Source organism: Nuphar pumila, chromosome 4 (assembly GCF_984573655.1).
Source record: "Nuphar pumila chromosome 4, dmNupPumi1.hap1.1, whole genome shotgun sequence".
NCBI lineage: Eukaryota > Viridiplantae > Streptophyta > Magnoliopsida > Nymphaeales > Nymphaeaceae > Nuphar > Nuphar pumila.
In genome coordinates, this window is record NC_143252.1 from 142088955 (window position 1) to 142115985 (window position 27031).

At 36.1% G+C, this 27031-nt stretch overlaps 1 protein-coding gene across 3 annotated transcripts in view; it reads right to left on the minus strand.

Annotated features, from left to right (window-relative positions):
- Nucleotides 1-20610, minus strand: part of LOC149841391 (ubiquitin receptor RAD23c-like) — a 44864-nt gene extending 24254 nt beyond the window's left edge. The window contains exons 1-3 of one of the 3 annotated variants that reach the window (XM_090003807.1): nt 20397-20609; nt 17313-17474; nt 12585-12620 (exon numbers count right to left, since the gene is read on the minus strand). In XM_090003807.1, coding sequence (XP_089859933.1) covers nt 12585-12620; nt 17313-17474; nt 20397-20462 — 264 coding nt within the window. In that variant the 5' untranslated portion in view covers nt 20463-20609. Of the gene's footprint in view, nt 1-12584; nt 12621-17312; nt 17475-20396 lie in introns of all 3 variants that reach the window. The other 2 variants (XM_090003806.1, XM_090003808.1) reach the window with 2 other exon arrangements.
- Nucleotides 20611-27031: the final 6421 nt, after the last annotated feature.

A 27031-nucleotide genomic window follows, 5' to 3' on the forward strand; every position in this document is an offset into this window, starting at 1 on the left:
TCGGGAAGGAAACAAGGTCCTTCAAAAAATATTCACCAAAACAACAAAGTGGACACTTAAAGAGTTCCACCAAAACACCAAAAAAGCATTCACAAGCCACAAAATGGGCCAACACACAAACACCCACTAAAGGGGCAAACACACATAATAAAAATTATATTTTATTGGACAAGAGTATGCAAGAGGCATTACATTTGAGAGGGGTTTCAACCCCTATATATACACAACCATGAGAGGCTCCACAAGAGTCGTTGGGAGGGTCCAAGTAGAGCCGTTGGGACTCTCTTATTGACTAGTCAACAAGTGTTGACTAGTTCAAACAAGACCAAAAAATAAAAACAAACTTAACTATCATAACCTAATTACTAGCCTAGTTACACAGACATATATATACATATATGTACATACATATTTATACTATATATATTTACATTTTTAACAATCCCCCTCAAACTTACTATTGGATAGCCGAAAGTTTGCCTAAGAGAAAGTGAAATCTGAGCAGCGAGAGGCTTGGTGAAGAAATTTGTCAACTAGTATTCTAAAGTAACATAAGGAAGATCAATAGTGTCATGTAGATATTCCTCTCGTACATAGTGACAGTCAATCTCAATATGTTTGGTTTGTTTGTGGAAGGTCTAGTTGCTGGAGATGTAGACGAAACTTTTGTTGTCACAACACATTTGTGATGCTCCTTTAGGCTAAACTCCCATATCTGCCAATAATCTTCTTAGCCAGACCACCTTCATAGTGGTAAGTAGTCATGGCTCGATATTCTGCTTCAGTTGACGAGAGAGAAACTTTTTGTTGCTTCTTGCACCTCCATAAAATCAATGAGTCACCAAAAAGCACACAAAGACCAATGATTGAGTGTTGGTTATTTGGATCACCCCCATAATCAACATTAGTATAAACAATTAAATCTGAAGAAGAAGCAGACAAAAAAAGTCATCGAAAAATACAAGTTTTGATATATTTAATAATAAGCAAAATTGCTCCCATGTGAACAGTAGTAGGAGCATGCTGAAACTGATTCACTATGTGAACTGCATGCGCAATGTCAGACCTCGTAATTAAGAGATATGACAGTGCACCGATAAGTTGCCTGTAAGGTATTAGATTTTTGAGTGGTTTCCCATCATCAATCTTCATTTTGACATTGACAACTTCAGAAGTATCAACCTTCTTATCATCTAAGATACCAGACCTGTCAAAAATATCTAAAGCAAATTTAGATTGAGTCAGCAAACACCCTCTAAAAGAATAAGCAACTTCTATACCAAGAAAATATTTTAAAAATCTCAAATCAATCATTTCAAAATGTGTTTTAAGAAGCCTTTTAATATGTTCAACTCTTTGTTTATCACTTCCAATGATGATTATGTCATCCATGTAGAGAAGAAGAATAATAATGTTTGCATCAGAAATCTTAACAAAGTTGTGTGAGTTAGACAAGATTGAAATCAAACATCAAGTATAACCTGATTAAACCTATCATACCAAGCCTTTAGAGTTTGTTTAAAACCATACAGAGCCTTATCTAACCAAAGAGTTTTTCCTTTAAGAATAATTATACCAAGCGATGCCTCCATATATACTTCTTCAACCAATTTTTTATTTAAAAACGCATTCTTAACATCCACTTGATATATAGGTCATTTTTTCACAGAGCCAAGGGCTACTACAGTTCTATCTGTGATCATCCTAGCAACTGGAGCAAGGTTTCCTCATAATCTATTTCATACTCTTGAAAGTATCCCTTGGCAACTAACCTAACTTTGTATCTTTCAAAAGTTTCATCACTCTTGGTTTTTATCTTATATACTCATCGACAACCTATAGGTTTCTTTCCTAGAGAAATATCTTGGACAATCCAAGTACTTGCCTTTTCTAAGGCATCCAATTATACTCTCATGGCTTCTACCCACTCAGAATGTTTCTTTGCTTTTGAGGGTTCTATATAGGAATGTATCAATGCAATATAAACTTGGTATTTAGGTAAAAAAGACTCATACGATAAATTTTTCAAGGGGTTTTAGATACTCTAGATGACCTAGTTTGTATTTCTATATGGTTTTCATTATTAGTACATTTTTTAGGGCACATGGATGTTCAAAACTACTATGTTGGGAATATTGAATACAGTCCAGATTTTGAGATTGTTCTTTACTCATCTCATTATCATGAGATTCTTCTTCACTTACCATATCATTTTTGATATCCTGATCTTTAGCATGATCAACATCACAATCGCCAAACTTTGGAATTAGATCCAACAGAAAGAATACCCAGTTATTTTCTTAGAATTTTCAAATTCAAAGAATTTTTCTTTTTCTAAGAAAGACATATTCTTAAAACATATAATTTTTTATTTTTAAAATCAAAGCACCTAGAGCCATTTCGGTTATTTGCATATCCCAAAAAGACAAGAAATAGTGTGAGGAGAAAGTTCATCATTTTTATCAGTGAAAACAAAACATTTGCACCCACATACTCTTAATCAGGAATAATCAAGACTAGCTTTAAAGAGTTTCTCAACTAGTGATATATTTTTCAAGGTGACAGATGGCATTATGTTAATAAGATAAACTGCAATCAATGTGGCTTCGACCCAAAACTCTTTAGGTACTTGATTTGAGATAAGTAGAGTTCTTGCGGTTTCTATGATGTGCCTATGTTTTCTTTCAGCCAAGCCATTTTGTTATAGAGTATAGTGACAAGATTTTTTATGTGTAATACCATTTGATTTCAAGTAATCTTTAAAATCTTTTGATAAAAACTCTCCTCCTGAATCAGTGCGAAAGATAGAGACATCGTTTTAAAATTTATTTTTGACCAATTTATAAAATGTTTGAAAATATGAAAGAACTTCAGAATTATGTTTAAGAAAATAAATTGTGTCAAGTAAAATCATCAACAAAGATAACATAATATGCAAACTCACCCTTAGATATAGCAGGTGTTGGACCCCAAACATCTGAATGCACCAACTCCAGCGGTCGTGTAGAGACAAAAGTTTTTTCTTGAAATAGTAATCTTTTCATTTTGCCAAGAATACAGTCTTCACATGAAAAATTTTCAAGATTACAATTTTTTTTTTCATATATAGAAAATGCTTGACTTTGGATACATTAGGATGGTCAAGTCTTTTATGATATAAATCAAATTCAATTTTTTAATATTACAACAAAAGTCATTTTTTGGTATTTCCAAAAAAACCATGTAGTATAAACTTCCTTCTCTATGGTTTTCCCCGATCAGCTTCCTTGACTGGCGATCCTTCACTCGACAATCAATAGAAGAGAAGGAAACATTATACCAAGATAATTGAGAGACATCTAAAAGATTTAGGTTTAGCTTGGAAATATATCTAATTTTTCAAAGTTTCATGTTCCCTTTATCTCAAGAGATGTCCCATCATATAAACATTTAACCCGCTTGAGTTATGACATTCGAATAAAATATCACAATTTGGTGTTATATAAAAAGAGACACTTTAGTCAAGAAGCCAAAGAGACTTACCGGGGTCAGAGATGCGAACAGAAGAAAACGTCGCTCTGATTAATGAAGCTCCTTTGAGAAGTGGTTGAAAAACCTCTACAAGTTGAGTTAAGGACATGCTCCCGATGTTTGATTCTTGTGCAGCTTTGAACTCACTTAACTCTTGTGCAACTAATGCTACCTTATTCTCATATGGTCTCTTTAATTTAGGACAATATGTCTTGTCATGTCCTGGTTCCTGACAATAATAACAAATAATTTTTTCTTCTCAAACTCATTGCTTTGTTTTCCATAGCGATCATTGTTAGGTCTCCAATAATGTGGTGGTTTGTAAGAATGGATTGGACATTGTTTTCTAGCCTAGAGACGGCTAGGACCGAATCATCATCATCTTTAGATGTCTTCTTTTTTAGTCTACTTTTCATATAGCTCTTCAATAGAGGGGGCTTTTCCTCTATGAAGAAGAGTCGATTTAGTAAACTCAAACTTCAGTCTTACTATTGATGAATTGATAGAAATGCATTGCATCAATTTATCTTTGACGGAGTTCTATGTCTTTGGGACAATGTCATTGTGGTTCAAGAAGAGCCAACTCATTCCAAAGGTTGGACAACTCACTAAATTATTCTTCAATACTTTTTCCTCCTTGAGTCATAATGTGTACTTTGTCTTACAAGTTGCAAATGTGGGTAATATCTTTAAGAGAATACATTATCTTAAGATAGTCTCATGCTTTATTTGCACGTTCAAATTTAGCTAAACTCGAGCACTTCCTGATATCAAAACTACTAATGAGCCAAGACATAATCTTGATATACCTTATTCTCCATTCTTTCCATTTTTTCTCATACGTGCCTTTATCCGTTTCGCCTCTGTAAGCGGTGCTTCTTTTTCTCATTCTATCTTAGTAAGAATTAGTTTGGGTTCCAAAACCGACCCATCCACTAATCCCCACAACCCTTTCTCTCGTATGAAGTGTTTCATGATTGAATCCCATATTACAAAGTTTGTATCATTGAGCTTGTTGGGTTTTAAGGTGACATTATCATTGTCATCCATGTTTACAAGGGCTAAGACAAATAATAAAAGACAGAGAGGAGGAAAAAGATGAGACAATCAAAAGGATCACGAGCACTCCACCACCACGAGAGCACAACAATCTCACAAGCACTTAAGTGGCATGCTTTCTACAAGACTTCATCTCTTCCAAATCTTGAGTGGCATGCTTTCCAATGCAATGAAAAAAAAATTAATCTCCAAGCTCTGATACCATGAAAGAAAACAAGGTCCTCAAAAAGATATTCACTAAAACAACAAAGTGGATACTCAAAGAGTTCTACCAAAGCACCAAAAGAGCATTCACAAGCCACAAAATGAGCTCCCACACAAACACTCACTAAAGGGGCAAACACACGAAATAAAAATAATATTTTATTGAACAAGACTATGCAAGAAGCATTACATTTAAGAGGGGTTTCAACCCCTATATACACACTGTTAAATTATGTATATATAAATATATATCTACATATACTTATATATATATATATATACATTCGTATATATATATAAGTATATATACGTATATATGTATATATACATAATATAGCCTTTTTATTTTTTGTATAAACCAAAAACCCGATAGGGGTGTTTTGGTAATTCCAAAATGTACCTTTTTCTTTTCCCCCTTTTTCCCTTTTTCCCCTTTTTCCTTTTTCTTTTTTATTTTTGACTTTTGCTTTTTGGAATCATAAAGGGGCCCCACCCATCTAGTCGTTGGGGCCCCAACAGTCATATTTATGACCGTTGGGGCTCCCAACGACTAGAAGGGAGCCCCCTTTATGGTTCCCCTTTAGTGCTTCCCTCCTCTATATAAAGAGGAGGTTCCCCCTTGTAAATGTATGGGTTTTTACACCCTTCTCTTCTTTTCTTCAATAACATCCAACTTATGACTTTAAGTCATTTTCTATATTTGTGAGTTTTGTGTGTGCACATTGGGTGTTTGTGTTCTTGGTTCTAGTAGTCACTCTTAAAGAGTGACTTTTGCTCTATTGGTGCTTCCGCCTCCTTTCATTACATGGTATCAGAGCTCGGTTGGTGATTGGGCTTTTTCTTTTGTCACCTTGGAACGCGTGCTTCTCAAAGTTTTGAAGGAAGGAAGTATATTTGGTGCCGATGGAACGTGACTCTAGAGTGGAGCTTTCTTTTAAGCGAAATGGGTCCAACTATCTCATGTGGGCCTCCGCTATGGAAAATCATCTAAGAGGTAAGAAACTTTGGGGCTTTGTTATGGGAACTACTCCCGAACCCTCTCTTGTTCTTACAAAAATTGAAAATGAAGTTGAAAAAGCTTTAGATGGTGATGAGCGCATCAAAGCCATTAGTGAACATCAATCCAAAATTGAGGATTGGGAAAGTAACCATGCCAAAATTTTGGCATGGTTTATGAACAACGTAGACCTTAAAAATTGTGCTAATATTGCCAAATTTAGAAGGGCCAATGAAGCTTGGTTTTTCCTTAAGGGTATGTATACCCAAAAGGATTTTGCTCGACAATTTTTTTGTCAAGAAAAAATCCGTTCCACCAAACAAATGGATATGAGTGTCCGGGACTATTTTAGCTTTCTAACCCCTCTTTGGGATGAGCTTTCCCTTCTTGAGCCTAAATGGGTTGCTCCACAAGATATTGAGCTAAGAAGGGAACAAATTGAAAAGGAGCACTTTTTTCAATTCCTTCATGGCCTTCGCCCGGAATTTGAACAAGTGAGGGCATCTCTTCTCCATAGAAGCAAAGCCCTTCCTATTGAAGATGCCCTTGCCGAGATATGTCAAGAAGAAACTCAACTTGGCTTGAGCATTAGAAGTGATGAAGTTTTGGCCGTTACTAGGCCCGGATCGAATGTTAAAGCATATAGACCTCCCCACTTTAACAAAAATAACAATGGGCCTAGAAAGGGAATTATATGCCACTATTGTAATGAACCGGGGCACATTAGACCGGTTTGTCCAAAGCTTAAAGGAAAGGTTGCCGCGGTTAGAGAAAGTTCTCCAAAGAAGGAAGAAAGTACCAAAGAAGGAGATATCAAAGAAACTCTTAATCACATCTCCGAAGCTCTCCAACACCTTCTCAAGTCTTCTCCTTCAACATCCGGAGCCGCCATCGCCTACTCTTCATCACCTCCAGGTATGTGGATTCTAGACTCTGGTGCTTCTTTTCATATGACATCTCATAAAAACTCTCTTTCAAATGTTTCTTCCGAATCCATATCCTCCTATGTTTCAACGGCCGATGGAACGTCATTAAAAATTGAAAGTATTGAAACACTTGACTTCAAAAACTCTCAAAACTTTTTCGTTCCTAAAGTAAGAATCGTTCCGAAAATTAATTTAAATCTCCTTTCTGTTTCCCAAATCACTGATCATGGGTGCCAAGTCTCTTTCTCACCTAAAGATTGCACCGTGCAGGATCTCCAGTCAGGGAAGCTGATTGGACAAGGCCATAGAAGGGGTGATCTCTATTTTATGGACTTTTTGACGCTTCCATCTAAGTCGTCTTGCAATCTTGTTAAAGACAAAAGTATTGGTATTTGGCATGAGAGACTTGGTCATCCAAATTTTGTAAAAATGTCTCTTTTCCCTTTTTTGAACAATACTTGTAAAGACAATCACATGACTTGTAAAGATTGCATTTTTAGGAAATCTAAAGCTACTCCATTTCCTCAAAGAAGTTACTTTACCACTCGGCCATTTGAACTTGTTTATTCCGATGTATGGGGACCCTCTCCTATTTTATCTAAAGGAGGTTTTTCGTATTATGTGGTCTTTATTGATGACTTCACTCGATTTACGTGGATATACTTCCTAAATCGCAAATCCGAAGTCTTCTCCTTCTTTAAAGAATTTCATGCAATGGTTAAAAATCAATTTTTGGGAAATCTATCTATCCTTAGATCCAATTCGGGAGGTGAATATATGTCTAATGATTTTCAAAGCTCCTTAAAAGAAAATGGAATTTGTCATCAACGTTCTTGTCCCAACACTCCGCAACAAAATGGTCTTGCGGAAAGAAAGCATAGGCACATAATAGAAACTACAAGAACATTATTGATTTCAAAAAATATCCCAAAATCCTTTTGGGCCGAAGCGGTTCTAACTTCAACATATCTCATCAATAGAATCCCTTCATCCTCCTTGAAAAATCTTTCTCCATTTGAAAAACTTTACAATATGTCTCCCGATTATAAAAGATTAAGAATTTTTGGATGTAAATGCTTTGTTTTAACTCGCAAAAATGATAAACTTTCTCCTAGGGCTATTGAATGTATTTTCTTGGGATATGGCGAAAAAACAAAAAGGATATCGATGTTTTGACATACTTAAAAATAAACTTTATATCTCAAAAGATGTCACATTCCTTGAAGAAGAAAACGGTTTTTCGCATCAACCAAGTGAAAATGTTGACTATTCCTTCTTATTTGACTTATTACCTCAAGAAAACATCATAGATGATCATATTGATCCTAGTGAACCTCTTAGTGAAGATCTTGTTGAACATCCAAATAATGATCAAAACTTAGAAGAAAATGCTTCAAGACAAATACAAGTCTACTCTAGAAGGCATGAAAGAAATCCTCATTGTGCCCTTGAAAGATTTTCTCAAAATGAGTCGATAGAAGAGACCTCTCAAAGAAGATCAAATAGCATTTCCAAGATACCAAATAGATTTGTTTCTTATGACTCTTTTTCTCCTAACTATCGAGCATGCCTACTTGCTCTTCACTCCTTTCATGAACCATCTCATTACAATGATGCTAAACAATATGCTCATTGGAATGAAGCTATGGAACTTGAACTTAATGCCCTTAAAAAGGCGCAAACTTGGGAAATCATTGATCCTCCCAATGGCAAGAAAGTCATTGGATATAGATGGGTGTTTAAAGTTAAAACTAAGAGTGATGGATCATTAGAAAGATATAAGAATAGGTTGGTAGCCAAAGGATATGCCCAAGAGTATGGGGTAGACTATGATGAAACTTTTGCCCCAGTTGCTCGAATGACTAGTGTTCGAGCCCTTATTGCTATAGCTTCTGTTAAAAAATGGTCAATCTTTCAACTTGATGTTAAGAACGCCTTCTTGAATGGTAATTTAAATGAAGAAGTTTATATGGAACCGCCTCCAGGTATGAATTTAAATGGAAAAGTTTTAAAATTAAAAAAGGCTTTATATGGACTTAAGCAAGCTCCTAAAGCTTGGTATGACAGGTTTAGTAATGTATTAATCAATTTAGGTTTTTTATCTTGCTATACTGACACTGCACTTTTTGTTAAAAGGACAGGTGACTCCATTATTATGCTTCTGCTGTATGTTGATGATATGATCATCACTGGGAATGATAAAAATGGAGTAAATGATATTAAGTCTATGTTAAAAGATACTTTTGATATGTCTGATCTTGGTTATTTGAGATATTTTTTAGGAATTGAAGTGGCTTATTCCGCGCGATGATACATCTTATCTCAAATGAAGTTAGCTGCAGAAATTTGTACCAAATCAGGAATATCTGATGAAAAGAAAGTTGAGACTCTCGAAGTTATCAATTTGAAACTAAGACTTGAAGATGGGGTTCTTCTTGAAGATCCAACACCCTACCGTCAATTAATTGGATCCCTCACCTATCTATCCATTACCCGTCCAGACATTGCTCATGCAGTTCATGCAGCGAGCCAGTTCCAGCACGCACCTACTACGGTTCATATGGTGGCTGTAATGAGAATTGTGCGATATATCAAAAATACCATCTTTAAGGGACTCTTCTTATCCTCTTCCTCATCTCTTGAATTGACTGCTTTTACTGATGCTGACTGGGGAGGTAATCCCAATGATCGTATCTCAATTACGGGTATGTGCATTTTTTTAGGTGAATCTCTCATCTCGTGGAGATGCAAGAAGCAGCAGAAGGTCTCATTATCATCTACAGAAGTTGAATATCGGGCTATGGCGATGACAACTATGGAAATTGTGTGGCTCAGAAGTCTTCTTGGCGACATGGGCGTTCCCATTTCCACTCCCACTAAGCTCTGTTGTGATAACAAGAGTGCGATATACATTGCCAGCAACCACACCTTTCATGAGCGGACCAAGCATATCGAAATGGATTGTCATTATGTTCGAGACGAGTATCTCAAAGGGACCATCACATTGCCATATGTCACTTCAGAGTATCAACTGACTGACTTCTTCACCAAGGCGCTCCCAACTCCACGATTCATGTTTCTTCTTGGCAAACTTTCGGTCTTCTTCCCGTAAAGTTTGAGGGGGCGTGTTAAATTATATATATATAAATATATATCTACATATACTTATATATATATATACATTCGTATATATATAAGTATATATACGTATATATGTATATATACATAATATAGCCTTTTGATTTTTTGTATAAACCAAAAACCCGATAGGGGTGTTTTGGTCATTCCAAAATGTACCTTTTTCTTTTCCCCCTTTTTCCTTTTTTCCCCTTTTTCCTTTTTCTTTTTTATTTTTGACTTTTGCTTTTTGGAATCATAAAGGGGCCCCACCCATCTAGTCGTTGGGGCCCCAACAGTCATATTTATGACCGTTGGGGCTCCCAACGACTAGAAGGGAGCCCCCTTTATGGTTCCCCTTTAGTGCTTCCCTCCTCTATATAAAGAGGAGGTTCCCCCTTGTAAATGTATGGGTTTTTACACCCTTCTCTTCCTTTCTTCAATAACATCCAACTTATGACTTTAAGTCATTTTCTATATTTGTGAGTTTTGTGGGTGCACATTGGGTGTTTGTGTTCTTGGTTCTAGTAGTCACTCTTAAAGAGTGACTTTTGCTCTATTGGTGCTTCCGCCTCCTTTCATTACATACACAACTATGAGAGGCTTCAAGAGAGTCGTTGGGAGGGTCCAACTGCTCTAAATAGAGTCGTTGGGCCTCCCAACAACTCTCTTGTTGACTAGTCAACAAGTGTTGACTAGTTCAAACAAGACCAAAAAATAAAAACTAATCTAACTATCCTAACCTAGTTACACACATATATATACATAATAATACATATATGTACATATGTATTTATACTATATATATTTACATTTTTAAGAGTATCCTCCATCATTTTAGTTTCCCCCATTATGTCCTCCTCCATTGTATTTTTTCTCAAAGTGAGGAGGTTTATAGGTTTTTACATAGTTCTCGGGTCTTGCTACGGCAAGAACCTCATCACTAGACTTGTGCATTCCAAGTCTAGTTTCTTCTTAACATATTTGAGCAAGGGCATCACTTATAGAAGAAGAGAAAGTTTTATGAAGTAAAGAGGACCGAACTTGCTTAAATTTCGATCTAAGACCATATAAGAAAGAAAAAAGATTTTCTCTTTCTACTTCTTTTCTCATTTCAATTGTCGAACCTTCCCACTTAGGTTCTAGAATAGCTAATTCATCCCAAATAGGGGATAAGAGACCATAAAAATCTCTTATACTTTTATCTCCTTGCTTGGTAGTACGTACCTTATCTTGGATATAATATAGTCGAGTCATATCTTTTTTAATGAATGTACTCCTTAAGAAAATCCATGCATCACATGCTTTCTTGAACTTGATGATATTGGTAGCAATTTTGAACTCCATGGTATTCATGAATCATGAGAGTATTTGAGCATTGATAGCCTCCCAATCCTTCATTTTTTCTTGATATTCTTGCAACGCTTTCTCTTTTTCTTTGTAGGAGAGAACCTTGATTGGTCTCCTTCCCTTCTTGTTAGCTTAAGTTGGGGTTCGTTAGTGGTTTTACTAACAAAACCCCGTAACTTTTTTTCTCTTGATATGGTTTTTCATAGCGGTAGCCAACATCAAGTAGTTTCTTTCGTTGAGCTTGTAGGAGATCACGTAAGAGAATTCTCTTTTACCCATAGTGGCAAGCACGTAGGAGATAGCTTGAGGATGACTTGAAATGCTTGAAGATGTTCACCACCACAAAGAGAGTACACTTAAGATGACTTTCAACATACCATAAAATGAAACAAAATGTGCACAATCACAATGGCAACAAAGGGCTACACAAGTGCACAAACACAAAAAGATCTCTAACGGACTGATTACAATCTTATAAAAGAGATACACAAGATCACAATCTTCACCAGAACACAAAGTAAAAATAAATAATTTTATAACTTCACAAATATGCTTCTAAGAGCATTGCATACACATAAAAAGGGGGCTCTATTTATAGAGCCTTACATAGTTGGACTGCTTCCCAACAGTCATATTTTGAATATGACATCAAAAATATAAAAGTAAAAGGAATTTAAAAAGACTATACAGTCTCTGCTGGAGATGCGTATGCTGAGATGGATGTGTGGAAACACAATAAAAGATAAGATTCGAAACGAGGAGATACGTAAGAAGGTAGGTGTTGCACCCATTGAAAATAAGATGAGAGAGAATCGTTTACGGTGGTTTGGACATATTCGGCGAAGGCCTAATGATGCTCCAGTTAGAAGGATGGAGAAATGGGAAAATATATTAGTTAAAAGAGGTTGGGGTAGGCCTAGGAAGACATGGATGGAGGTGATAGGAAAGGATATGAATGCTTTGAACCTCACTGAGGACATGGCATTGGATAGAAATGATTGGAGGAGAAGGATTCATGTGGAAGGCCCAAAATGATTTTCTTTTTTGGTTCATATCGCCGACCCCAATTGTTTTGGGATGAAGGCGTAGTTGTTGTTGTTGTTGTATACAGTCTCTGCTGGACTGTATTTATTACATAAATAAAAAAGACTAAAATACCCCTAATATACATATATATATATATATATATATATATATATATATTGAATCATCGATGCATTGTAATTTAACACAGCCACCCTTTGGCATGTCACAAACTAAATACAAATAACCAACTAAATAAGCTAGCAACAGGCCAGAGAAGATGCTTAACAGGTTTGAATAGTTAAAGAATTAGATCAACATAATTCAAAAAGTTTATGATACAGACAAGATGTAAAAATATTACAGGACTTGTGCAAAAAAAAGGGAAAAAACATTACTGGAGTTGTTGAAGCTCCGCTTGATGAGCCCTTGGACTGCACAAAAACACATAACACGGTAAAGGTTATGTTAGTTGAAATGGAACTGGTAACAGAAAGTCCAGAATATCATACAAATAGAGTAATTTAATGAAAATTGGAACAGACAGAACAGATATTTCAATACAACAAACCACACAATTTACCAGTCAAAGCCAATCAAAAAATATGTATATGCCATGTTCATGAGTGTACGTTTGAGTGTGTGAGTGTGTGTACTCCTTGCTATCAGCAAATCAATGTATGAAATGGAATTTAAATTCAAAAGACAACAATGAAGGAAAAAGATAATGATCTATCAAAGTACTATTCAAAGAAGAATAAGAGTATACTTGCCAAGCAATTATTCATACAATAGTAGTCCATTCCGATGTATGAACTTCAAAGAAAGACCAAAATTTTCTCCTCTGGTCACAGTTACCCATTCATCCAATAGCCATATGTAATTTCTGCATGCTAATGAAACATCTCTTCTGACAATAAAATTTATGGGATCATTGTGATCATATAGTAATAGAACACTAAAAATTATGATATGAACTGTTGTGTCCCTTTTTGTATGGCCCCCCTAGTGGAAGCAAATGTGGGGCAACTTGTCCCGACACATTGGATGCCTTGCATCCCAGTTTGTCAGGACAAAAGAGTCCCACCCCAGGAGTGTGACTCTGTTGTCCTCGACAACTTGCCCCATGCATCAAATGCACCATAAGGGCATGTTTGATCGAGCGTTCTGCGTGATGCCGCGGACGTGAAGGACGCAGCACTGATCAAACACTGGACACGGCGGACGCACGCAACGTGCATCCACCACGTCCATGGAACGGTGATTTTCCATTCCAACCTCCCCCCGTTACGCTGAGAACGGGAAATAGGGGAACTCACATTAAAAAATAAAAACGTCGAGGGGAGGGGGTTCTACCTCCGACACCCCCCCCCCTCTCTCTCCTGTGCAGCGGTCGGCCAGCAAGAGGCCGGCGATGGCACCCTACTCTCTCTCTCTCTCTCTCTCTCTCTCTCTCTCTCTCTCTCTCTCTCTCTCTCTCTCTCTCTCTCTCTCTGATTTGATTAGGTCTTTTTATTTGATTTTCTTTGATTAGGGGTTTGAATCAATTTTTTTGAATCAATTTTTGTTGTTGTTGTTGTTGTAGAGATTTTTATAGTCAATTTGATTAGGGCTTTTCTTGTATTTGTTTGGAGCTATTTTTCTTTGATTTTCTTTTATTAGGGTTTGAATTAGAGCTTTAATCGAATTTCTTTGATTAGGGCTTTTCATATTTAGTATGATTAGGGTTTTTCTTTTGTTAGGGTTTTGAATCAAATATCTTTAATTAGGGTTTTTTATATTTAATTTGATTAAGGCTTTTTTTATTTGATTAGGGTTTTTATTGTATTTTCTTTGATTAGGGTTCTAAATCATTTTTTTTAATTAGGGCTTTTTTCTTTGATTAGGACTTTGAATCAAATTTCTTTCATTAGTGCTTCTTATAGTTAACTTGATTAGCGTTGTTTTTCTTTGATTTTCATTGGTCAGTGTTTGCTCCTCAATATTCTTTAATTAGTGTTTGAATTAGGGCCTTTTATATTTAATTTTATGGTTTATTTATGGTTTGTATGATTTTATGTTTTGTTTTTCTTGGGGTTACCAGAAGCGCCTAGCTAAAAGGGGAAGCGCGCTTCCCCGAAGCGTGCTTCGGAAGCGCGAAACGTCGCGCTTCCGAAGCGTGGGGGTGAAGCGTCCCCCTTTTTTGGGAAGTGCGCTTCCCTTTAATGGGGGACGCGTTTCCCCTTAATGGGGGGACGCGCTTCCCTTTAATGGAAAGCGCGCTTCCCATCACGCTTCCCCCTCGCTTTCCCCCACGCTTCCCCCTCGCTTCCCCTATTTTTTTCAATTTTTTTGTATTTTTTATTTTTTATTTTTATTTTTTTCGCTTCCCCCTCGCTTCCGAGATGCTTCCTAGGTCGCTTCCGAGACGCTTCCTAGGTCGCTTTCGAGACACTTTCTGAATCAGTCCTAAGTGGTCCCACGCTTCCCCGCTTCCTAAAATTTTGAAAGTGCCTCGCTTCCCGCTCCCGCTTCCCGTATCGCTTCCCGCTCCCGCTTCCTCAACTGGCAACCATGGTTTTTGTTGTAGTTTAGGGTTTTTTGGTTTATTTATGGTTTATTTATGGTTTATTTATGATTTATTTCTTGCATTTTTACGGTTTTATGATTTATTTATGGTTTTTGCATTTGTATATAAAAAATTATGAGTTCTTATTTTTTTTCAAATTATCCAAAATTTAAACATTTTTTGTTACTTGGTTCCACATTGAGATCCATATTTGGGGCTAAAATTGATAATTTTTTTATACCTTCATAATTAGATCTAATATGACAATGATTAAAGCATTTATATATCAAAAAAATATCAATTGTTATTTTTTCACAAATTACCCAAAGTTTTAACATTTTTTGGTATTTAGATCCAATTCGAGATCCATATTCAGGACTAAAATTTATAATAAACAGATTAAAACACTCATTTGGTACAATCCAAACGAAGATATCCGACACATTATCCATATGTGTCCAAGCTGTCCACACACATCATAAAAATCAAATGCTGGACACAAGGAACATAGCTTCTTGTTCAGTCGAAACAAACACTGGACGTAGTACAGTTATAGAACAGACAGAACATGTGTTATGTCTGTTATGTTATGTTGTTTTGTCCAATCTTGGACAAGCAATCAAACACACCCTAAGGGAAGAGACAGGAAAACACAGCCAGCCGAGATCAACATCACACAAGAATATTCTCCCAAAAACTTCATACATAAGGTTTTCACAGAGAAATAATGATATTAAGAGCAAAACCACTAATGAAACAGTGACATTTGTAATGCTTAAATTATAACTTCCACCCTATTCAAGCCATAGACCAGATTCTACTCATCAAATCAACTCAACACACGTGCACTGTCTTCTCCACATATAACATTACCCCGCAGAATCTAATATCCCTTAACAATATATAAGGACTATGCTCCAAGAGACATTCCATAGCCAAACAAATGTGTCAGGCAATGCTACTCTCTTTGGATTGCATTAAGGACAACAGAATATTTATGTATGGTGTAACTGCAATAACCTCATAATTTGTCATGCCTTATCCACAAATAATTATTAACACATGCAGCAAAGGTTGAAATAAATAAATATTTTTTTACATTGAGCAATTTGGCATGATTACATGCAAATTATTCCTTGTAGAATTTCCCAACTGCAAGTCACAGAGTGAAGCAACAATTGACTGGACATGAAATTTTACCACCATACTTGCACAGTTTAAAATAGCATAGTGCTAGTCGAGGAAACCACACTTTCCAGTATTGATGTGAATTAGTGTGAGAAAAATCCTACTCAATACAAAACACTGGAAATTTGCATCATAATTCACAAACAAGCTGCAAGGTTTTAATTACTAATCTATATTCCAACATGGATAACTTTCATATGAAAATTAGGGGCCAAGGGTGCTTTAACAGTGCAATGAAAGCGATGAAGCTCTTGGCTATTCCTTTCTCTAGGACGCTTCATGAGACATTGCATCAAACAAGAACATCGACACAGGGTTGCCTAGAAGAAGCCATCCATATGAAAGAACCTGCAAGCTAAGGAAGGCAGATAGCTATAAGGTGTGTTTATATGGAATTGACTGCAATAGATATGCCCATACTTCTCAAGAGTATATTATTTCCAGACCAGACTTTCCAGCACAATAGCATGTGATGTTCCATATAGCTTGATGGACCACACAAAAGGAGGAAATTTGGATGCTACTGTGGCATTGAGCACTTAAAATGACATTATAATACTAATGGATGGCGAAGAACATCAATTATTTCAGGCAAAGGATATGCCAGAAAAAATGAACTGGATGAGGATAAATTCAAATTACATGAGACAAACCAGTCTGACTATAGGGATGAAAATCATGTGCAGCTACACTTTTGCCCCTAGGTGACTCTTTATCAATTTGGATGTCAGATTAAAAAACTATAGGAAAAAACCAAAAAAAAATGGAAAAGTGACTCCAGCAATCCAGCTGCTTGAAAATGGAACATTCCAGATAAAGCATGCTCCCTATGATAGTGGATGAGTACTTGGGACAGTGGAATACCAAGGCAACTACGAAAGAGAACAGGTGGCAGAAAGTGCATATGCCTAGTTCATCTTTTCTCCTATCGTCTAATAGAGAAGGTGGCCTCCTTTATGGTTTTCAACTGGTTAGGGTCCATTTCCTGGAAGAAGGCATTTCCAGCATAAAGAAGTAGACCTGAGGCATTTCCAAGACCAATGCATGCAGAAATGGCTTGCATCATATGAAATATGAAAGATACAGCTCCAAAAATCTGATACTGGTTTCTTGTTTCTTCCTTTAAAGAGGCACTTATTGTTTCTATTAAGAATTTTCACAAACACCAAATCCAGATTTCCAATGAATACTATTAAGGCAATATTTTCTTTCCCTTTCTTTATCAGACAAACAGATGAAAGCAACACCTCCATAACAAACAGGAATAAATAGTGGATCAAACCCAAATTCAATTATAACTGACTGTCAAAATCAAAAGTTATGATCACGATACAATCAAACATTAAACAGCCACCAAATATTCTAGCCAGATAAGAGAAACAGAACTTACTTTAGTTAACATTATGACAATGAAATTATTTTCAGCAACGTTATTGTCAACCAGTGTAGTTTCATCTTTAAGAACCTTTCCTTGATGAATAAGTAGTTGTTGAGCACATGGATAAACATCTTGACCATGGATGGTTTCTATGTGTTTCTTAATGGCAGAAACCTATAAAAAAAGAAGTATCCAAAAAGTCACAAATGTCATTGAAATTTGTTACATATGCAAAAAATAAAGAAGTGTTAAGTATGAAAAAGGAACAATTTAGCAAAAAAATGAAACAAACCAGCACTCATGAAAACAAACTATACTGAAGTATTGACATCAATCTATTATCCATATCAAATGGGGTATTGTCCCTATGAACCTGGAGAACAATATGTTTTCCATATTAAGTTCGGACTTTTCTACTGCTCAGCATCATGCTAGAGAAAGACCAATTACCCAACGTCACCCACAAGGAGTAACGTGTCAGTAGCTTAGCATATGAAAGTCACCGAGGAGTTCCAATGATTCAGAGAAAACATGGTTTCTATCTAAATAAATGTATCAGAAACCTATGGAAATACTACATGAAGACATACATGTGGAATGCCTATAGAAGGGTGCATAAAAAGATAAAATTCAAGATCAAGTTAATTTTCAGTCATTTAGATCCCTTCATTTATACGAACAAAAAAACCATTGTTATAACTCATAATAAAATCTGGTTTCACATGCCAACTAATAAGCACGATCATACTTAAGCAGTCAATTTCTCTAGAGACTCAAACACAACCTCCAGAACCAATCACAGAATTTTGAGAATCAAACGGAATAAGTTATTCTGGATGACTTACATTTAAGAGGATTTTTACAACAACATTTTCAAGGTCTATCATTCCAAATTTAACCATATTTGAAGAGGCCTACACAATAAAGTCCACATACAGTACTTTTACCTTGATTTCTTTCGTTTTGAAAGCAAAGAAAGTATTCATACAAAGGTCAAACAATAAAAGGTACCAGAATAATATCCAAATAGTATCTGGACTCACTGTTACTAAAAGTGGAGCACCTAAAGGAGACAGAGTCATACATATCCTCATAAACTCCAAGTTCTCATCCATGCATATCTTCATAGTTCTGATCCACAGCAAATTAGGGTCCAATCATTATGCAAATACAGCATAAATGGAGGCTTAAACGCATACAATCTTAAACGAACAGGCAGCATTAGCACCCTCCCCTATCATCCTCTGTTTTGAAAGATATTTTAAGAGGCATTAAAGGCATAGTTCTTTCACGACTGTTGCTACCATAAGCCTCAATGGGAAAAAAGGGGCACGTCTCTTTCCCAAAGATTGACATTTTTTGTAGGATTTAATTTTTTGGTATCTTCTTTCTTCAATTGACATTTAATTCCAAAAAAGTACAAATTATCGACCTTTTTATACTGTAAAAGTAAATAATAAAAATAATATGTGAATTTCTATCTTGATGTAACTGGTTGCGGTCAGCCTAACCCCAGATTATCAATCCCACAAAAAAGTAAATAATAAATGTAATATTTTTGGGCATTACATATATAACAAGGATTGGCTACAAAATATTTAAAAGTAGAAAACCAAAGTCACAGTTCGTATGGAAAAAAGACAAAAGACCAAAAAAATAGGAAAACATTAAAGAATTAATTAAAGATATTTATTTATATTTTATATTTTATATTTTATATTTTATATTTTATATTTTTATTTGTTTGTCCTTATGTATTTTAAACTAATATTTCCTTTGAACGAAAGGCAAATATAATTTAATCATTTTCTCAAATTCTAACTCACAAAACCATGAACTAGAAGCTTTACACACACACACACACATATATATATATAGTCTACCTGTGTGTGTGTGTGTAAATTTTATACGATAATACAAATAACCTTTCTCGCTTTTAATTTTTCTGTTTACTCAAGGCTGAATCGTTTTGCAGATCTTGACCTCAAATCAACATTTTTGGCGGGAAAAAAAGGGCCAAACTTTCAGAATTATATTGAACAAATAATAACCTCCACTATACTATTGAAATTGTATCATATTCATACCCTTCTTATTTTTCAGTGGTTAATATTTTATAATTGACACACTTTTTAATAATTGTAGTTACCGCTGCTCAAACGACACACTTGTTTTTTTTTTCGAGGTGAAGTCTGGCATTGGAGTCAAGATTTCCTATTTACCATGTATGATTCTAGAAAACATAAATACCACCCAAACCAAGTCTATCAAGCTCAGGACTTTTAACCAGTTAACGCTGTCATTTCATTAGATATAATGTAGAAAATGTAGCTTTCTTATCGTGTTAACACACACAATCAAAAGAACAAACGGAGACCAAGTTCAATCACAAGATCAACAAGAGCATGTGAAGGAGGAACGAAACGGCGTCCTCAATTTTTCTGATATTTGAATATATTCCACAAACACATCACAAGCTGATCAGTGACACTGGCCGTAGTAGAAAGGGGCACCTTAATTACAGGTACCCGATCGAACATCGAAAAAATCCAAATTCCCAATGAAATGCACGGTGAAGAGAAAAATCGTATAACCGAAATAACTGTACCCAAAATTCCAGAACAAGACACCACAACCAACAACAGCAATTGAAATTGCAATACATTAAGAATTTCTAGTAATAGCAGAGTTACGAATTCCTAAAATCCGTCATTATCTCAAAACCCATAAATCGAAGATCAAGATCCTCATAATTCACTGCAACCCCCACAAGTCAATTCAAGACAAAAAAACATCAAATTCCACGATATAACAATATGGTCGCGAGCCACAACCAACAAATCAACGGGAAAATTTCTGTCTTCGAATCAACGCACCAACGGAAGAACTTAAAGTCTTGAAAAACAAAAGGGATACGATGACACGATCAGAATTCAGCTAGGGTGCAAATCCCTCCACGAGATCAATTCAACCATCGATCCGCACAATGATGGCCCAATTCTAACGATCAAAACAATCGTTGCTAAAAAATAACAATCGAATCGTAGGATCCAAGAAAGAAAAAAGGGAGTGGAGTGGGTGGGAGATGAAACGGACCGTATCGGAGGGTTCCACATCGATCTCGAAATGGTTCCCCTTCAACGTCTTCACGAACACCTTCATCTCTCTCTCTCTCTCTCTCTCTCTCTCTCTCTCTCTCTCTCTCCGGATCTACGACAGGGTGAGAGCGTAAAGAACAAGTCCCTTCACTCTCTCCCTAACCAAACACCAACCTGGGCAAGGACTCTCTCTCTCTCTATCAGCCCACAAAACTTTTTATTATAATTAATATTTATCCACCAAAAGTGTTCTCGTCTTTTAAATTACTAGGACACTTTTGTCACATTTAGCGAAATGCCTCCTTATCTACTTGATCCATGGTCATAAATCTTGGTTTGGGGATTTTATTAAGAGATAATCTCGTGATATTATAAAATCTCAAGAAGATATTACAAACTATAATGAAAAAATATAAAAATGTAAGTATCACGTTAATTATGCAATAATATCGCACACACAAAATATTAATAGTTTCAAAACAGGCTATATTCTGAAAAACATTGATATTTTTTGGCATTAGATCAGGTATCGAGAAGATCATGATTTTTTCATAATATCGCCAATGCTTGCTATTACGATTTTGATCTTGGGCTAATGTTTATTATGAAGTCGAGATTAAAATGTTACCTCATAAAAATGTGCTCTTACTTTTAATTCGTTTTGCCTCCACTCTATTTTTTGTGTTGGAGATTATTTAAGCAATCAAGGGTTTTTATTTGCCCAAAAGGGCTTCACTCGTATGCTATGGGCCACTTGTGAAAGTCAGTGTACAAGTTCAAAACCCACAGGTGACATCTCTTGCCGCATGGTGAAAAGCTCTTTGCTGGAGATTTCAGACCTTCTGTCTTAATCGTGAAACCTTTGCTTGGAGGCTACCAACAATGCACTTTCTCAAAAGCGACACTTGTTCCACTAGGATCGAGTTTGAGTGCATAAGGGTCGTGCACAATTTCTCTTTTGAGATACAACCAAACCTCACTTCCTCGTGCAATACTATTCACCTTTGGCACTGGGTAAGCTAGCCACCACAACGCAGTCACCAACTTTACAATGGGAAAGAAGAAGAAAGAGAAGTTGAAAACCATAGAAAATAGGAAGAAGAGCCGGAGCAACTTTGCACTTCCTTTTTTATCTTTAAAGCTCATCCTTGCATCGTCCCATCAAGTGTGGCCACCGCCCAAAATTAGGTGCCAAGTGCACATGCCATCCCAATGTATCGACATGTTAAGGGTAAAGCAAGATATGCAAATCACACAAAAAAAATTGCAAACCATAATAAAAGTTTGGAAGTAGCAAGTCAAAAGAAATTTTGCAAGACATAAAGGAAATTCACAACACATGAAAGAAATTTAAAAGTCAAAAAAAAATTTACAACTCGGAAAAAAAAAATTGCAAGCCAAAGGAATTTCGCAACTCATAAAAGAAACTCGCAAGTCATAAAAGAAAATCACAAGGCACAAAGGATTTTGTAAAAAACACAAAGAAAGAAAAATTGTAAGTCAAGAGAAAGTTCACAACTTTATTTGTGAGGGATAAAAAGATAGGCCGAATCTAAATCAATATTTTAGTTTATTTGACAAACCCAAGATCTAATGCCCCTTGAGGGTTTTGCTATCTATGGCAAGTTCCCTCAATATAAACACTTAGAATTTCTTAAAGATAATAAATACGAGACCAAACAATTTTAATAAAATATATTTTTTTCTCTCAAAGTGTTTTTCTAAATAACTAAGCAAAAAAAGGAGATTATTTAGCCAAAAACCTTGGTTCCAAATAGGCATAATTTTGAGCCACCTACACTCCCCTCCCCAGACTAGGGTTTTACCAACCAAAGGCCAGCCAATGTTTGGTTGGTGATTAGAGATGTTTTTCTTGTTTGGATTATCAAAACAAAAGCTTTTTTTATTTTTGGATTAATTTTATTGCTTTAGAAAAAGAATCAAGGCAAGATTTAAACTAAGATTGTTTTAATAATTTTTATTTATTATACAAGAAAATTGCATTCAAAATTGAAAACCTAATCATGTTGATCTTTGGCCTCTTGTACTTACAGTTGCCATTCAGGAAACATAAAATTTTGTAAGCGCTCTCCCGCTTCGAGGCCTTTTAGGCTTTGTTTAGAAACCGAAGATGAGAAGGGAAATAAATGAAAATTGAAAAGGGTTTAGTCAATACCACCCACCCTCATAGGTATTTGAAAACTCTGTTTTGGGAGATAAGAATTGTGTTGAGAGTGGTGAATGAAGTAGAGATGAGTCATTTTCACCTTCATCCTTGCAAGAATTGTTTGACAACTCCAACCTCATCTCTCATTTTCTTCTCCACTCTCATCACCCCTCTCCAATACAGGTTCCCAAACAAAACCTTTACTGGAATAATTTCAATAAGTATAGATTTAACGGGAATTTTGTGTTGGCATTATTTGCTAGACACATGTTAGTTTGAGGTATTTAGAAGTTTTGAAAAGAACATGACCGGATTTATAATTTTCAATGAAAATTTTGGTTGTCATTTGCAAATCACCCATATTTCTACTTGTTTTGCTTATGGGGTATTGCTTGCACGCCTGACACTGCCCTTCAAACCGGTTGACTCAACCACGGTTAAACCCTTGTCCCCTAGAGGACGTATAAGATTTTATCATAAAGTGACACGTAGTGGATTAATGAGCCCTATCCGTTGGATTGTGTTTTTGTAGTCTCGAGCTTAGCACCGTGAGTTAGTGAAGATATACGATCATATTGCAAGTTGCAACAAGATATCGTCATCTGGTTGAGTCGTTGGTGCAAGTTGCATTTTTGGGGGGAAAATGTTTTTTTTTTTTTTTACTCTGAGAAATCGCCCCCAGGTCCTGGGTTCAATACTAAGAATCAACTTTTAAATCACATTTTTATGGACATAAAAATACAAATTTTAAAGGTCAAAAATTCAGTACATCTATAAGCTATTGATTTTTTAACTATGAAAAATCTGACATACATGCAAGAGAAAACATTATTCAAATGCCGCCAAATTTCCGTTAAACCAAGCATGTAGATCACATTTAAAGGGTCAAATGTGAAGAAAAAAAAACAAAACAAAATTCGTGTTTGAATGCCTGGGTGAGATCCGAGGATTTGAAGTTGGACCCCTCCCCCATCGGATTTCAAATCCATGACACTTTCTTCTATATCTCACAAAAGTGAATATCTCAAATCAGAAGTAGCCTCAGATTTGAGATCTATTGCATGTTTGGTTCGATCACATGAGTGAATATCTCAAATCCATGACACTTTCTTATATATATATATATATATATATATATATATATATATATATATATATATATATATATATATATATATATATATATATATATATATATATATACATATATATATAGAGAGAGAGAGAGAGACGCATATGCCCGGCCTAATTTGGATTACTAGCTCCACCTCTGTTGCTTCATAACATGATTAGGGGTGCCAATCAGTCGGGCTTGGTTCAGACAAAGGTGGGACCAAACCTAGATCTGATTTGAGATGCTGGTTCTTGGTCTAAACCCGGGTATAATCAGACCCACCATAAAAGAAAGCATACCTGAATCTTATAAGTACATGAACCAGACCCGGACCATACCGGTAAAATAATATCTTTTTATATTTTTTACATTGAAAAATTGCGGACCATAGTTGGAACTTGGGTTGGTCCCAGGTCAAGTATGAAACTTCACAACCCATACTCGGATCCATATGTTAAGCAGACCCTTTGAGTCTTACCCAGATTCTAATCTATCCTCCTTGTTTATCACCAAACCCTAACCCTTTACGCGTTGGGTCTGGGTCAAACATGATCACACCCCATAAACATGATTCTTTCAAGAGTGGATAGTAATTTCCTAAATTGGATCCATTACATATATTTGGCACTTGATCGGTTTGGTCTTTTTTTTCATGGTTAATAATAAGAGCTTTGAAGTAATGTATGGTTTACTCGAGACAAGTTGGCCCGTCCTGGTGGTCAAGTGGACTTAATTTGAATGGAACCAATGTGCAGGTGGGACATGGTTATATTGGTAGCCTGGGGGTGGTTTGGTAGTGCACATATAGGCTTGAAGTAGACTTAAATAATTAAGCTGTCACATGGTTATGGATGAGATACATGATTGCAACTGTGTGGCCAGCCAGGTGGTTGTGAGGGTGCTGAGATGAAGACACCGGATCAAACCTCACTGTTGACGTTGTGACATTACCTTTTTCTTCAAAATGTCAGTCAAGGGATCTCACCTTTACGATGATGTCTTGGCACCACCACTATAGCAAGGTGGTGTCGTCGATCAAAAAGAATTTACTAGGCCCAAGAAGGACCTTCCTTCAGGGACTTTGGTGGGTGGTTCCTACTTCTCTATGGACCAACTCGAGCTTTTCCTAGCTTGGGCGAGGGAGGGTTCTCATTATAAAAGAACAATTTGTATTAAAATTTTTGACACAATTGTTATTATATTAAAGGGATACAGTGCATGAGTAAAAAATAGAATAGCTATGTGATAGCGATTCCATAGGTAGACGGCAAGCATACTGTTATTGGATTTAATTGATCTAGTACAATGGCAGTCTCTATCTAGGAACTCATCGTCCAAAGGTGTTGAAAAAGAAATGGCTAAACTACAACACCAACAACAGTTTGGGAGAAAAAGATTTATAAAAAAAACATGGAACTAGCATGGCATTGATAATGTCAATTTCGCAAACCAACACCCATACATCCCGTGGCTCTGTTTGGGAACCCGTGTTGGAGGGAGTTGGAAGGAGTCAAGGAGAAGTAAAACTACTTGAATTCAAGAGAAATGAATTTGGGAAGAGTCGTGGACATCCTCTTTTATTTGGAAGCATAAACAACTCCTTCAAAGATTCAGTCGAGCAGCTACTATTTCTGGTTCCTCATCATGCTGGGAGTTGGGCTGTGGCTTGTATGTATATATATTTTCTATAATGTATACACACATATATATATATATATATATAACATAAAAATATAAGATTTATTGAGGCAAATGGGGTAAAATTTTTGAACCATCAAAAATTTAGGATCCCATTGGAATCCTTGTGACTTAAGGAGTTGCAACTACCTCCTTTTTTAAGAGCAGTTCAAATGAGTATTTTGGAGAAGTTGGAGTTTTTAAGATTCTCATTTTAGACCAACCTCATGAATTTCAAGTTCGATTTTTTTTTTGGGAGGGGGGGTATCAGTCTAGAGATCCTTAAATCATAGATCCTCGGTAATCAAACACACCCTACAGATCAAATAGTGACACATTGACCATGGCCTTATATTGTTTTCTGTCATGTAAAACCCAATTAAAATAATGTGCAAACCTTTTTTTTTACCAAACTCGGCTTGAACCACTTTAGGATAGTCCTGTAAACAACTCACGAGCCCATCCATGGGCTAGTGGTCCTCCCTTAAAGGAGGTGGGCTGTCTGCTTAACTCTTGATCCTGAAATCAGATCAGGTTATTTCTAAGTGCTACGTGTTTCACATTTTTTTTTTTTTTACCTTTTTCTTGGTTTTAGGCAACGGTCATTGGAAAAACATGGCAAAACTTGGTGGATGCCTTTAACGTTTTAAATGTTTAAAAATAATAATATCTTTTGGGGTCTCTCTCTCTCTCTCTTGCGCACACCCCCCATTAATGTTAGGAGGAATCTGTTCCCTCTCTTGTATGCAACTCTCTCTCTCTCTCTCTGGTTTTTGGGTTCTGTGGGATATATTCTTCTTATTCTTCTGTCTCTTTTTCTGATTTTTTTTCTGTAATTATTTTCAATTTTCTTAGTTTTGGGCAATGCACCTAGTATATTTTTTTGAGTTTTGATGTTGCATTTTGTGTTTTTTGGGGGGATCCGCAAGGATTTTCTGTTCGCATGATTTATGTGGGTTACTTGAGGTAATTATTTCTATAATGTGTGTGTATATATATATATATATATATATAACATAAAAATATAGAATTTATTGAGGCAAAATTCTATTGTTTACTAAGGTAAAATAAGTGAATATAGGATTTACTGAGGTGAATGGGGTAAAATTTTTGAACCATTGGAAATTTAGGAAACAATCAGAATCCTTGTGACTCAAAGAGTTGTAAATACCTCCTCTTTTTAAGAGAAATTCAAATGGATATTTTGAAGGAGTTGAGTCAGCTAGTTCTCACCTAAAAACCTCACCTCCCTCTAACTCCTCCCAAACATCAGCCAATTACCGATATTCAGTGTCATGTCTCCGGTTACATCTCAACTCCTCTGACTATAGGCTCCCAAACAGAGCCTGCAAGTGGTGGGAATCACACCCACACTGGCAGAGCCGGACCTGTCAAGAGGCCAATGAGACTTGAGCCTCAGGGCCCCTGGGCACAAAAAAAATTTAGGGGCCTATTTTTAATAGGGATTCCATTTTCAATAAGGGCCTCAAAAAATTGGAGGCGCTGCTCTGAAACTCTTACTATTAATAGGGAGCTCAAAAAATTTCGAGGCGCAAAATTTTGAGGTCCTGCCCCGAAACTCCTACTATTAATAGGGGGCCCAATTTTTCCCTCTGCCTCAGGCCCCATAAAACACAGGTACAACCCTGCACACTGGTCACCCATCGTTATTGTT